Raw genomic sequence first — 14240 nt, 5'->3', positions numbered from 1 at the left:
AACTCGTGCCGTGGTCTACTACTGCAATTCACCATTCATCTAAAAGGCTCTTAGCATAATTAACATTCAGAAATGTACATTCTTATCTAGATTACTCTATAAAAAATATATATAGCAGCACACAAGAATTACAGCATTACATTAGACTCATCAGATTACCGGAGTAGCAGTGTTTGTAGAGCAGAGCCACAGGTACAGTTCACTTTTCAGATATTTCAGGAGGGAGTTCTGTGTAAGGCACTAATCCAACATTTGGAACGTTTTACGTAGACGACTGGCTTAAAGATCGAGCTTTTCTACAGCAAGTTGTAATTGCATCTGCATCTGCATCAGTTACTTTTTATTGTGCCATTTTTTCCCTCCCCCAATCTTTGGAACGTACAAAAGTGTTGAAAAGTCATTCATAACACAAGTGCATATTAAAGCAAGAACATTCTGGGAGAAAAAGAAGAAGAAGAAAAAAAAAAACAACAATAATATTTGTGCAAAACCAAAGATTATTAATAATAATAAAAGCAAAACACTCAGATATTCACAGTTTGAAGCAGTAAAACCTTAAAAATGTTAAGTTTTAGTAAGTGATGGTTTACTTCCAAACAGAACAATTTAAAGAACTCATTTTAAAACAGCAGTTCAGTAAAGTTCAGTACTCCTTCGGTTGTCAGTAAAAGCATTGTTGTGCCCTTCTGAATATTAAATATTAAAAAATAAAGAACAAAAAAAAAAAAAAAACAGGAAAAAGGGGAAAAAGGCAGCCTCCTCTTCTGGCAAATCTCAAGTGCTCAAGTTCTACTCTGTGTCCATTAATCTGTAAAGGACTGAAGGGTTCAAGAAGTGCAAACCAGCCAAACCAGCCAAAATAGCTAAAACAGCCATATGCAAATTTTCCGTTTCCTGATTGGATAGAACAGCTCCTCTCAAAAAAACAAAAAAAAAAAACCCTTGAAGATTTAAAGTTTGCATGATTGCATGAGGCTGATGCAGTGTACAGCAGTGTGCAAGTCAGTGATGACTGGTTTGCTTTTCCAAAATAAAATTCCAATAAATTAAATCGCGGTTGCATGTGATGAAAAAAGATATATATATACACACATCATAGGCAAGCAGGCTCTCAGCAGCTGTTCTTCAGAAACCTACTTTTTACGTTACATTTCGTGTCGTTTTGGTGCTTCAGTCGAATCAGTCTGTAGAGTACTTAGTACTTAGGCCACACATCCTCCACGCATCTCCATTTATTATTTTTTTAAATAAAAAAAGTGATTCAATCTTAATAATAAATAGAGATAGGTCTTCTCCCATCCTCCAGTCTGCTAGAGGGCGCTGATGGTTCCAGGCCGCCGGCTGGTCCAGCGCTCACACGGGGGGCTGCCCGTTGTGCCGAAGCCCCGTGTAGGGCCACAGAAGCTGCTGGATGGTCGTCCAGGAGTCCCCGGTGCCCACGGGCGCCGCGTCCACAGCAGGCTGCATCACCAGGCTCGCCAACAGCGCCAGGAGAGCGGCCAGAATCACCAACATGGCCAACCACACCCACGGGCTCCTGGTCACCACGGCCGGCCGCGTCTCAACCAGACAGCGGGGCGTCTGCTCTGTCGGACTCGGGTTGTTCGGACTGAAAGAAAAAAATAAATATAAATAATAATATATGAGATATCACTTCAATATCAAAATAAGGCTCCTTTATAAAGGGTTTATAAATCGTTTATAAAGGAGTTTATAAATGGTAAAAAGTCAGTTTCACTTTTTTTTAGGTCTTATAGCCTAAACCAGTAACACTTCATATTAAGCAACACAAATTAGGTGCTTACTAATGCCTTAATTAGACATTTGTAAATGGTTTATTCACTACTTATTATTATGCTTTATTCTGTGTTATTAAGCATCATTGGTGCGTAATTTGGGGTCTGTGATTGATTAAATATTTATTCAGTTCTTTTTTTTTGTGTCTAATTAGTGACAAACAGATCCTCCCTTTAGAATATGGTGCACATCTCGGTCTATTAGTGACTTATTAACCCCTTATTAACTCTTAATAAACTCCAGCACAGCCATTACCGTCCCAAACTCACATAGAACTCACAAACTGCTGCCAATTATAATAACACTAATAACATGTAGTATTAGCTAATAGTTAATAATGCTTAATAACAGCCTAATAACAGGGTGCTGACATAACTGTTTATTGTGCACTATAAGAACTAATACAGCCATTATTAATCATTTCCACACAACAGACCCATAATTAAGCACCAATAACACCTAATAACACAGAATAAAGTCTAATAAGTAGTGAATAAATCATTTACAAATTAAGGCTTTATTAAGCAAATATAAATGGATTTCTTGTAGATTTAGCTTTACCGCACTGGGATGTCCTCACTATTTTTAGAAAGAGTAAGCTCCGCCCTTTCTAGCCATGTATGTGTGAAGGGATTCCTGAGTAATTAAGCTGAGAAACAAGGTGCGATTTTGGACGTAAAATTATAATATATAAAATAAAATAAAATAATAATATGTAACATACTATAATTTAGTCATTTAAAAATGTATTATAGCAAAATGAATAAAGTTATTAACAGAAATGTTAATGCAGACTGATAGAAAAGAGAAAGTAAAATGAACATCGTGAGATCTGAGGAAGCCAATTAATAACTAATAATTAATAAACTCCTTTATAAACTACTTATAAAACCTTTATAAACTAGCCTTACTTCAAAGTGGTACCAAAAAGGATAGAAAAGAAGATAAATAGTGAGTACTGTGGAAAAAAGAATAGAAATGCTAGAAAATGACATTTTTAAGTTCTTTAGGTTAAGAGGAGATAAGAAGAAGCTGTTAGGCTGCAACAGATATTTCTGCAACAGAAAAAAAGCAAGACGTTTACTCTTATCTCCGTCAGAACTCACTCCCAGCTTACACTGATACACAACTTTCATCATCAATATACCTCTACAATTTTACAGTAAATCACATTAACGCATTCATCAATACCGTCAGAAAGCCTGTGAATGTTTTAATTTTTAACAGAGTTTATTCTTCCTTTTATTATTTAAATTGTATTGTTCTTACTTTTTATGCATTTATTTTTATTCAGTTATTTTTTTTTTATGATCTTAGTTATCACTCATCATTTTATTTATTATTTACTTTTACCATTTTTTTTCTTTACTTTATGCAGGTCAATTTTCTATGGTGTTTTTTTTTTTAGATTTTCCTGTTTTTTATATATATATTTATATTCATCTATATATTTGATAATTTAGATAGCTATATAAAATTACAAAGCATGTTACAATTAACAAAGAGGTTAATATTAACAAAATGTATATATTGCTTTGAATTTGACCAGGTTTTGATCAAAAACAATCACTCAATCTCTTCTATTGTGAGGATTTAGGATGAGTTTTTTTTTTGTAATAATTTTACTGAGTGCATTATTTTTTTATTCATGTTAATTGCAATGTAGTCCATTTATTTTTTTTCTACAGTACTTGTTTATTTATTAGTATTTACTTCTTTTAATATTAATATTTCCCATTTGTATTGAACTCTAGAATTACCTTTATAATGCGAGTTGCCAGGTACACATTGGAGGTGCGTTTTTTTTTTGGCTACTTTTATATTTATTATTTATTGTGCTCACCAAAAAGCCTTAATTGAAAACCATTCAAAAATAAAATATACTGTGGAAGCTTTACATTACAGGGATTCTGACGGGTGATTTTCGACAGATCTTTGGAGAGGATTTTTTTGCTGAACCTGGCAACCCTGACTGCAGTCAATTTGGAAATGTATTTATTGAAGTTGATTAGTGTAAAATGGTAATTCTACCAAGTGCTGCGACAAACTCAACACATATAATACCACAATAAAAGCAAGGTTAAAGTCAAGGTTAAATTAAGACAGCATGGGAAACGAGTGGAAGTAGAATACTGTTGTTTGCTATGATCCTGAAATTAAGCAGAAGAAATTTCCAACAATGAAATATGAAGATTAGCTGAAAAAGCTGTAAAAAAGCTGTAAAAATAAAGCAACTTGATTAAGTACACAAGCCAATACTTACCAAAGCACTGTGGGTATTTCTCAATTTGCTGACTGAACTGGAGAATAAATCAATATAAATATACTATAAACACGCCAGAGCAGGACTCTTGAGAAACACCCAACAGCGCTGCATTGTGTTACTGTGGAAATCAAGTGTGTTTAGATGTGAATACCTGCAGGGGGAGCCAAATGTATTAGAATTAATATAAATAGACTCAATCCCATTTCTCTTTTGTCCTGTCATCACCAACTGATACTGATATACAGTATCTATAGCACTGGTGCTCTAAAAGTTCAGCAACCTAACTGCTGCTGCTGCTGGTTAACTAGTTAACTTTAGGACGTATTTTATCGTATGTCTTCAGAAAGGGGGAGGTTGTGCATCAATTAACTATTATTTTCCATTCCTTAATTCCTTTCTCTGTGATTCTGAGCTAAAATTAGCTTTTTTTAGCTTTAATTTTATTATATTTTTTGTTCCACCTCTGCTGTCTGTTGCACCATTTAACCTGAATTATGTTCCAGTTTCAATGCTGTTTCTATATGTAATGTATGTAAATAAAAATAAATATTAAATATATATTTGTTTTTTAAATTATTTTTTTTAAGTTTGTAGTAGTGGACTCACTTGTTTACATTATTTAATCGTACAAAAATTTCACAAATCGTTGCTAAGCAGTAAAAACTCACAAAATGATGGGGGGAAAAATTGTTGCCATGATTTACTTCAATATGTGCAGATTTCAATGTTTCCAATATTCTGTGGGCGTGATTAAGCTGCTGTTCGATTGGCTGATAAATGTCCATTCTCAAAGGTCATGAAAACACTAAAACTACACATTAATATGGAGTTTACTGATAATTATTGATGATTAGTGATAATATAGAGATTATTGTACTTTTTTCACAAGGAAAATACTCAACATCGTGGTTTTCTTTGGTCGCTTGTGCTCAAAACATCTTTCCCTTGATTCTCATAGTCCCCTTTTTTAGAGTGAACCTCTGAAAAATCTCCAAACCTAATAACCTAACCCTTAAACAAAACAACAATCAGGAGACCCTACCTATAGAGGTGCACTCGCAAAACCTCTCTCGTTAAGAGGTAGGGCTCAAGTGGACTGAAATGGGATTAGAAATCAGTTTATTGGGCTGCTCAAGCACATTTTTTGGTGACAGATTGAGCCAGTGACTAACACAGATGTTTATTACAGTTTATGCTAAAATTGATGGGTTTATTTGGTCGCTTGTGCTCAAAACATCTTGCCATTGATTCTCATAGTCCTCTATTTAGACTGAGCCTCTGAAAAATCTTAGTTTGAAGTACCATGTAGCTCCAACACTTCCCCTAACCTTAAAACCTAACAAGAATCAGAACACCCTACTTATAGAGGTGCTTTTGTAGAGGTCTCACAAAGGGGGTAGGTCCGAAGTAGACTGAAATGGGATTAGAAATCAGTTTATTGGGCTGCTCAAGCACATTTTTGGATGGCCGATTGAGTCTGTGATGAACACAGAGGTCTCTAGACCAATCACTGTGCTCAGTGGGCGGGATTTACCATCTAGATTGGTCATCTACTCTTTACAAGATGTTTACTACAGTTTATGCCAAAAAATATGGGTTCCAGTGATTCTCATAGTTCTCTTTTTAGAGTGAGAATCTGAAAAATATCTTAGTTTGAAGGACCATGTATCCCAAACACTTCATCCTAACCCTAAAACCTAACAAGAATTAAGACATCCTACCCCTAGAGGTGCACTCGCACCCCTAAATCTGTAAAAATGGGATTGGAAATCAGTTTATTGGGCTGCTAAAGCACAGAGACAAACCAATCACTGCTCATTTACATCTTGATTGGTCAGCTACAGTTTACAGGAATATGCTAAAATTTGTGGTTTTCTTTGGTCGCTTGTGCTCAAACATCTTGCCAGTGACTCTCCTCGTCCTCTATTTACAGCGTATATCTGAAAATTTGCTATTTGAAGGACGATGTATCCCGAACACTCCCCCTAACCCTAGAGGTGCACTCGCAAAACCTCTCGCAAGGGTTAGGGCTGTGGTGAAAGTGGTGAAATGGGATTGAGTCCAAATCTACTGTTTATAACACTTGAAACCCACAGTTCTGCACCATTTACCCAATTAATTAGTTGTACAGAAAGAACCACAAGTCTTTAGCAGAGATGTTAACTTAGCACCTTAGCAGCTGATTAACATTTCAGCTCAATATTCCCCTCAGAGAGCTGCTCGCTCAGCCAAAAGCAAGAGATAAAGAGAGAAAGAGAGTTACTGAGAGAAGACCTGCGCTCAAAGCTTCGGTTAAAAGACGCAGCAAGACTGAGTCGATCAGAAAAACCACCGTGTCTACATCAACCCTTGAATCATTAATATTCATGGCTCCGCCCACCTTGGACCGCCCACAGGCAGAGCTGAAGCCGGGCAGCGGCGCATCTCGTCAGATAGGAGATAACTAACAGCGCTAGGAACAGCATGCAGTTCATTCCTGTGTTATTTGTGCGAATAACACATAAGTGCTTATATACTTTACCCAGAAATTCAGAGCTAAGAAACAAATGGTTAGAATTAGTCTATGGAGGAAAAACACCACCAGACATGTACAAGTACAAATGAGATAGGTAGGTGTAAAACAGTTTGAAATAGTTCTGTTCACACTACATGTTTAAATAGGATCTCCGGTGGATTTGGTGTTTTACAGAGACTCTAATACTCTAGGTCAGTGGCCGAACTGCACTTAGCAGGGCATTATTACACATGTTGTAAAGTAATAGCATATAACATTGTAAAGACTGTTATTAGTGCAAAAATGTCTTTATTTTAAAACGTTTCTAACTGTTGTCCTTCTCGCTGCCTCCTTGTGTTGCAGTGCTGTTAGCCAATCGGAGGCGATATGTTTGCATGTATGAATATTCATGAACAAGAACCGAAATCCAATCGTTTCTCCCGCCCCACTCCTCTACAGGACTAAAACAGAGTTATACCGGTTCACTGGAGCATTTCTTTTATTTTTTACAACACAAAAAAAAACTGCTCACATGGCATTCATTCATTCATACTACAGACCACAACTAGACATTTTAAAAAGGAATGAAAAACAATGGAATAAAGATTTTAAATTAAATGAAGTTTTGCTTTTCTTAAACCCTGGAACCCCGATAATATAGTGCTCATCATTATTTTTTTGGTCGATTGTGTCAGTGCCATTTTGTCAGTTATTCTAATTTAGAGACATTATTAGAGTAATTTCTCTAAAGAAAAGAAAATAACTTCTACTTTTAATATTTACAGAGTTTTCTGTGTTCCTGTGTCTTTTATCTTTTTCTAGTTATCATAACGATGAAAGTATGAATGTGAATGATCTGTTCCAGCACTGCTTTACTGCAGACTAAAGTAGACTAAACTTTGGAAATTAACTTTTTTTTAAATATAATTTTACAGTATATCATTTTTAAACAATACTAAAATTACTTCTTATAGTTTTTTAAGTTCATTTATTTTCCTTAAAGGTCCCGGAAGGTTACTGCAACATTTTGTACACTAGATTTTGTACAGTTTCTGGTTACTGACTCAACTTGTAAAGCTTAAATAGCAAAAATAAAGAAGGAAAAAAAAATAAAAAAGTAAAAGAAAATTCAGAAAAATGACTCGTTTAAATTTTTTAAAAAGCATTTATTTCTCCTTTCTTCCTTTTTACACTTTCATCAGTAGATACCCAAATTCTACAGTGATAGGGACAATCACAATCACCATCATCACAACGATCACCCACATTAATCACATCAGAGACTCAGCTCAGTTAACATTTCTGCTGCTGGATTTCAGCTGTTTGTCCCTTTTAGGTCGCAGTCACGCTAGTGCAGGCAAAAGAGCCAGTGGGCGTAAGCAAAGTGCATCATTTTTTTTATTTTAATTGTTTTTCATTGTTTATACACTTAAGAAATAATACTATATTTTCTTCTATATCTTGTCAAAATTAGTACAAAACGTATCGTAAGAAAATTTAATTATGAAGCCAGAGGGCATCCTTACACACCTTAATAATAATACTAACAATAATAATAGCAGTATCTCTGTGGTGTTTTTCTATCCTGTGGGTTCTGAGTATTAATAAAGAATTTTATGCAGTTGCATTGTTTGAACACCAGAGGTCGCAATCCTGCTAGTGAAAGCAAAAGAGCCAGTGGGCGTACGCAAAGTGCGTCATTTTTTAAAGCTTTCTTTAGACAGGGTTAATTTTTCATTGTTTATATTAAGAAATAATATGATTTTTTTCTTCTTTTTATTTCCTGTCAGTTGAAAATTTTGTTCTAAATATTATGAAAAAATTGAATAATGAAGCCAGAATCGTGAATTGCTCAAATCAAATCGTGAGCAGGGGGCATCGTTAGCCCTACCCACTATCTTAAAAATAATAATAATAATAATAATAATAATAATAATAATAATAATAGCTGTATATCTGTGGTTTTCTGAGTATAAAGGAAAAGATTGAAATGAGGATATTATTAATAAAGTATACATAGAAACAGATACAGAACTACAGTCTGTAATTATTATATTATACAGATTACAGAACTATAAAGTGCTACTATATATAAATCTATAAAGGAGATTAAGTGTTAAGGTGTTAAGTGTTAAAAAAGTGGCCATTCAGAGTACCCACACCCACACACACACACATACACACACACACACAAACCTTAACAACATAGTTATGCTCCCAATTTTATCAGGACACACAAATTAATATTAATAATCAAAAACTGTGTTTTTATGACTGAATAATCCACATTTCATTTACTGTACTAAAAGCAAATGAACGATGTGTAGCATGCAAAGCTGCTAGTGTCAGAGAGTCAGAGAGACACCTGTCTGTTTATCTGGCTGGTTTAAGAAAAGCGCTGTAGTGGTGGTTTTCACTTTGCTGTATAATTAAATATGTTTTTGATTTATTAGATAGAAGAAGAGTTATATCTTCTTCTTATTATTATTATTATTATTATTATTATTATGGGTTTTATGGTTTGGATGTTGCTTTAATAGCAATAATATATGTAAGTATTTGCTTTTGCTACATGTGTTACAGCCAGGTATTATTTTATTGGCGTTGCAAAAAATAAGAAAAAAAAAAGAAAAAAAAGAGAGAATTAGAATTTAGCAAAAAAAGTGCATTTTAAGTCATTTTGTTCGGGTTTAGTGTTTTTTTTTTTTTTTTTTTTTTTAAGGGCAAACCAATAAACAACCCTAACAAAATCTCTCCCGTCCATCAGAAGTCATGTTTTTCCATTAAATAAATCTTATCTGTAATATCTCATAACTTTTGTGGAAAATCAAAAAAAGAAAAGAAAAGGTAATTTCGTAAAGACCTATCCAGACAGGATTAGTTTCTCAGGGTGTAATATTTTGTGGTAATTTTCTCTTATAATTTTAATTTTATTTCTGTCCAGAACCACCATACGTGTTTTTTTTTTTTCTCAGCGTCCTCTGCTAAAAAAAGTACAGGCTGAATTATCTACTGTTTTTCTCTGAACTCCGTGCTCCTCCGGTAATTTTAGTCCCGTCCGGACGCACATCTCTGAGTTTCGTCTCCTCGCCTTTAATAAAATAATAAAAAAGATATTTGTCCACTGCTGCGCACCGTAATTACACTTAAACACTTTGGGCGCTCATTTCCACGGAGATCCACGTTAAAAAAACGCAACAGCGAGTGGAAATGGAGGAGCTACTGAACTCTGTGATGTCATGTGACAATGTACAATTTACATAAATGGCAAAAAATAAAATGGAAGTGTGTTATGTTTTTGTAATATCACTAAGAGTATCGTTAAAATCGCAAAAATACCATAAAGTTTTATTATTCATTTATTATTTATTCAATATTTTATTATTTATCATAGGGCCACCCCTAATGGTTATCATAATAAAAATATTTATTAAAATATTCATTGTTAATGTTCTTTGAGGGGCGGAGCTAAGACATCCCTGATAGCACACATGCGTCTCCAAGACGTCTCTGATATGTATCCTAGTTGGTCTGGAAGACGTATTAAAAAAGAGCGTTTGCTCATCTGCAATACGTCTTTAATACGTCTCTGGGGGGTCGTGGAATACCTTTAGCCGATGCTTTCCAGACGGATTCTCACTATGTCAGAATCACACCCGCGTAGCAGAGACGCTTATAAGATGTACTCCAGACGCTTATAAGATGTATTCCAGACCATTTCATAGAGCGTTTTTACATCTGTAATACGTCTACTAAACATCGGGCGTGGATGCAGAAAAGACGCTTAGACGATGCATTCCAGACGTCAGCGCAACACACTGCCTGAACATAAATTAACGTGTGTGTGTGTGTGTGTGTGTGTGACAGAGAGAGAGTGTTCGTCGGAGCACCTGTTGTCAAGTTAATGCTTTAGTAATAACAGCAATAATATTAATATAACTAATGACAATACTACTACTACTACTACTACTAATAATAATAATAATAATCATAATAATAATAATAATAAACAATAGCTATTAATTACAGTTATATATACTACATATATATATATATATATATATATATATATATATATATATATATATATATACACTCACAAACGAACTGAAAATTCTATATTTAACAAGTTTATTCAATGCACATTCAACAATAGAATCAATATTATGAACACACATAAGCAATTAATAAATAAAAATGAACTGTAAACAAAAATAGAAATTAATTGTAAACAAACATAGACATTAAATGCAATATAAATTAAATGAACAGTAAGAAAAATACAAATTAAATGTAAACCAAAAATGGAAATTAACGTCTTGCTGGCTTCACTGTATATCAACTCTACCTCTTTACAACTTTACAACTGATGCTCTTAAACACATTAAGGGGAGCAAGACATTCGAGTAATTAACTCCTTGACAAGTTCAGCACAGCTGTTAACTAAGCCAAAATGTGCAAAGATGCAATCTAAGCAAAAGGTGCTGCTTTTAAAAATCTCAATTTTTCTAAATCTAAATCATTTCATATATTTCCTTTAAATAAAATAATGAAAAAACACTGAATCTAAGGTGTGTTTAAACTTTGGACTAGTACTGTATATTAGACATTGCAGGGATGCTCATGCCAGGACACTGATACCATTCATTAGAATATCCTGTTGCATTCCCACTTATGAATACTACTTCTTTCATTTAATAGAAAACAAATGTTAGGGACTGCTTCTTTAAGATTTTTTTTTATTTTTTTATTGAGGTTGCAACCATGTCCTCCTGTGACCAACCATGTTTCTGTTTTAAGCACAGAGCAGTTGCAATATGTGTCTTCTAATTTTGTGTGATCAGAGAGACATTACCCCCAATAACTTAATGCAGTGTTAATAAAAAAAAAACCTTTATACTATTTTTCTATTTGTTTTTTTTTTTTTTTTTTTTTAGTTTTAAAGCACAATAATGTCCATCTAGTAGTGGAGTAAAATATTGATATGGCAATATACCATATTGTTTTAGTTCTTAATCAATAGTATCATGATGTAAATTTAGGGCCATTTTACCCACAGTACCTTCACAGAAAAGCTATTATTATTTGGACGGGGGAATATTTGATTCTCTGCACTGCAGTGACACTGATAAACATGGTGGTGGTGTATGGGGTGTTAGTGTGTGTTGTGCTGGTACTTAAGTAGAGTAGTGAAGTAGTTCTATTTCATAATCATACATCTCTGCTAATAGAGTGAACAGTGAATGGAGACAGTGTTTAAAAACTCCAGCAGCACTGCTGTGTCTGATCCACTCGTACCAACACAACTCACCAATGTCGCCTGTCTAATAGCACTTTACTTCAGCGCATTCTGCCATGCTGGATCTCCTGGCTCACCATGTGGGCGTGTCTATAATATTTTTGAATTAAATGAGGCAACAAAGGTACGTAATAAATGCAGTAAATATTCTGCAGTTTTCAGCATCTGTGTGTGAAGTCGCAGCCTACTCTTCTCCGATTGGCTGGACGCAGCAGGGCGGCCGGATTCATTTGCATGAAGTTGAGCTCTGCAGAAATTTTTCACCAGATGGCTATAAGCTCGCTAGTTTGTCTCTTAATGGAAGTGTTTCCCAATGGAAGTTCCTCTAAAGTGACAACAATGGGTGGAATAGATGCTGGCTTAATCTGCATTGAATTAACTCAGTAACTAATTCCTGGGCAACATTTATTACTTTGTGATTTATGATGATTTGGTTTGACCTGATGAAATGAATATAGGCTTGTTCATAATCAATAATTATGGTTATGTGTCACATTGCCCTGGTCAGATTCAAACCACACGTGACCTACGTCACCTAGTCTGAACCTTACTGAACCTAGTCTGGGTTCAGTAAAATGTATTAATAGAAATGATGAGCACAAAGGGATGTCTGGTGTGGGGTAAAATTAGTCTGCATCACTAGTTTTATTGATTTTAACTAAATCCATAAGATCTGTTGCCTGGTGCCCATAAGCAGTTTAAAACATCTCTAGATATTCAGGTTAAGATATGTTGTTTGTTTTTACAGGTTAAAGTACAGAATTCTGTAGTATACTACAATGTTCACTATTCAGTACCAGTCAAAATATTTGGACACACCTTAAATTTAGTGTTTTTCTCATTATTTAATTTTTTTCTGTATTGTAGATTAATACTAACATCATCCAAACTATGAAGAAAAAGCATATATAGTTTTAAACAAACCAGATAATAGTCACCTGGAATTCAGGCTTTCAGTTAACAGCTGTGCTGAACTCATCAAGAGTTAATTATTTGAATTTCTTGTCTCCTAATGTGTTTGAGAGCATCAGTTGTAAAGTTGTAAAGTTGTGAAGAGGTAGAGTTACAGGTATACAGTGAATAGCTCTATTTGAATAATGTTCTAATCCATATAATGGCAAGAACTACTCAACTAAGTAAATAAAAAAAAAACATACATTTATACATTTCAGTCAGTCAAAATTTGAAGAATTCTGTAAGTGTTCTCAAGAGCAGTTGCAAAGACCATCAAAACCATTATGAAGAAACTGGCACTCATTAGGTCCACCCCAGGAAAGGAAGATCAAGAGTTTTTTCTGTTGCACAGGATAAGTTTATCAGAGTTACCAGCCTCAAAAACCACAAGTAACAGCTCCCCAGATAAGAGCATCTAAATGCAGCACAGAGTATTTTGGTTTGTTTAATACTTTTAAGTTTCTACATTCTACATCTTATTTCTTTAGTTACATTGTAGGAAAAAAAACCTTAAACCAGATGTGTCCAAGCTGTTAAATAACGATATTTTCATTCAATCCAGTAATTGATTAATTATTTTTAATTAATCCACTGTTGTGCCCTCTGCTGTAGGGATGTTTTAGCATGGCTGAATCTGACCTCTGACCCTGGCTTTATAAGATTGGATTTGCAAAGTTGGAGAATGTAGTTTTAAGTTACACATGATAAATTGCACATACCTGTAATACTCAGGTGTTATTTTAACTTTTATACTAAGGACCAATATTTCATTATATTACATTCAGCACATTCTGTAGGTTGGGTAATTGGCCTTGTAAATTGGGCAATTACAAGGACAATAAATGTACCAAAGAAAAAGTGTACATGTAGTGAATGAAGGGAAATCAGATAGAGGTAGAATTCGCCACAACACCTTTCACAACTACCTGTTTTTCTTTTGTAGTTCCAACTAACCAACTTTTTTGTTGTGAATGCCATAGAGTTGTAAATTATATATATTTTTGGAGAAAAAAAAAACACACCTTCAGGTGGTTCTTCACGCAGATAAGGTGGAAGTTCTTCGCCATTAGGGTCGACTGGTGATGGAGTACCCTCCTCTATAACTTCAGTCTCATCACTGGGGCCCTGAAATATAACATATGAATCAGTCCATGTTTATTGTTTACACCAAATCAGCCTTTTCAATCTGGACTGCATCTTTCAGCTGATTCATTCCAGATGTCAGTGTGGTGAAGAATAATTAACTCCTAGTTCTCTTTATTCAGATCCTCTTCCTTTCCTAAAGGTTCATAAGTTATTCTTAGGGAAGTTAAACAAACATTTTACCATCTATATGATCATTAGTAAGTGCATCACATTTTTATAGTCTGATTTTTATAGGATCAACTAGCTGGCTGTCAGGCTAAACATACTGGCCATTAGTTTGGTCT

General features: G+C 34.4%; 1 protein-coding gene across 2 annotated transcripts in view; it reads right to left on the bottom strand.

Moving 5' to 3' along the window:
- The window catches only part of zgc:101566 (transmembrane protein 263), a 105481-nt gene that overhangs the window by 90569 nt on the left and 672 nt on the right, over positions 1-14240 (bottom strand). Inside the window, exon 2 of one of the 2 annotated variants that reach the window (XM_049484387.1) lies at positions 13833-13935. The exons of the other annotated variant lie outside the window; for it this stretch is intronic. Coding sequence (XP_049340344.1) covers positions 13833-13935 — 103 coding nt within the window. The remainder of the gene's footprint in view (positions 1-13832; positions 13936-14240) is intronic. 2 annotated transcript variants of the gene reach the window in all.

Source organism: Astyanax mexicanus, chromosome 10 (assembly GCF_023375975.1).
Source record: "Astyanax mexicanus isolate ESR-SI-001 chromosome 10, AstMex3_surface, whole genome shotgun sequence".
NCBI classification, from domain to species: Eukaryota; Metazoa; Chordata; class Actinopteri; order Characiformes; family Acestrorhamphidae; genus Astyanax; species Astyanax mexicanus.
The sequence above is the reverse complement of the archived record's forward strand: the minus strand, read 5'-3'. Positions and strand labels throughout refer to the sequence as shown.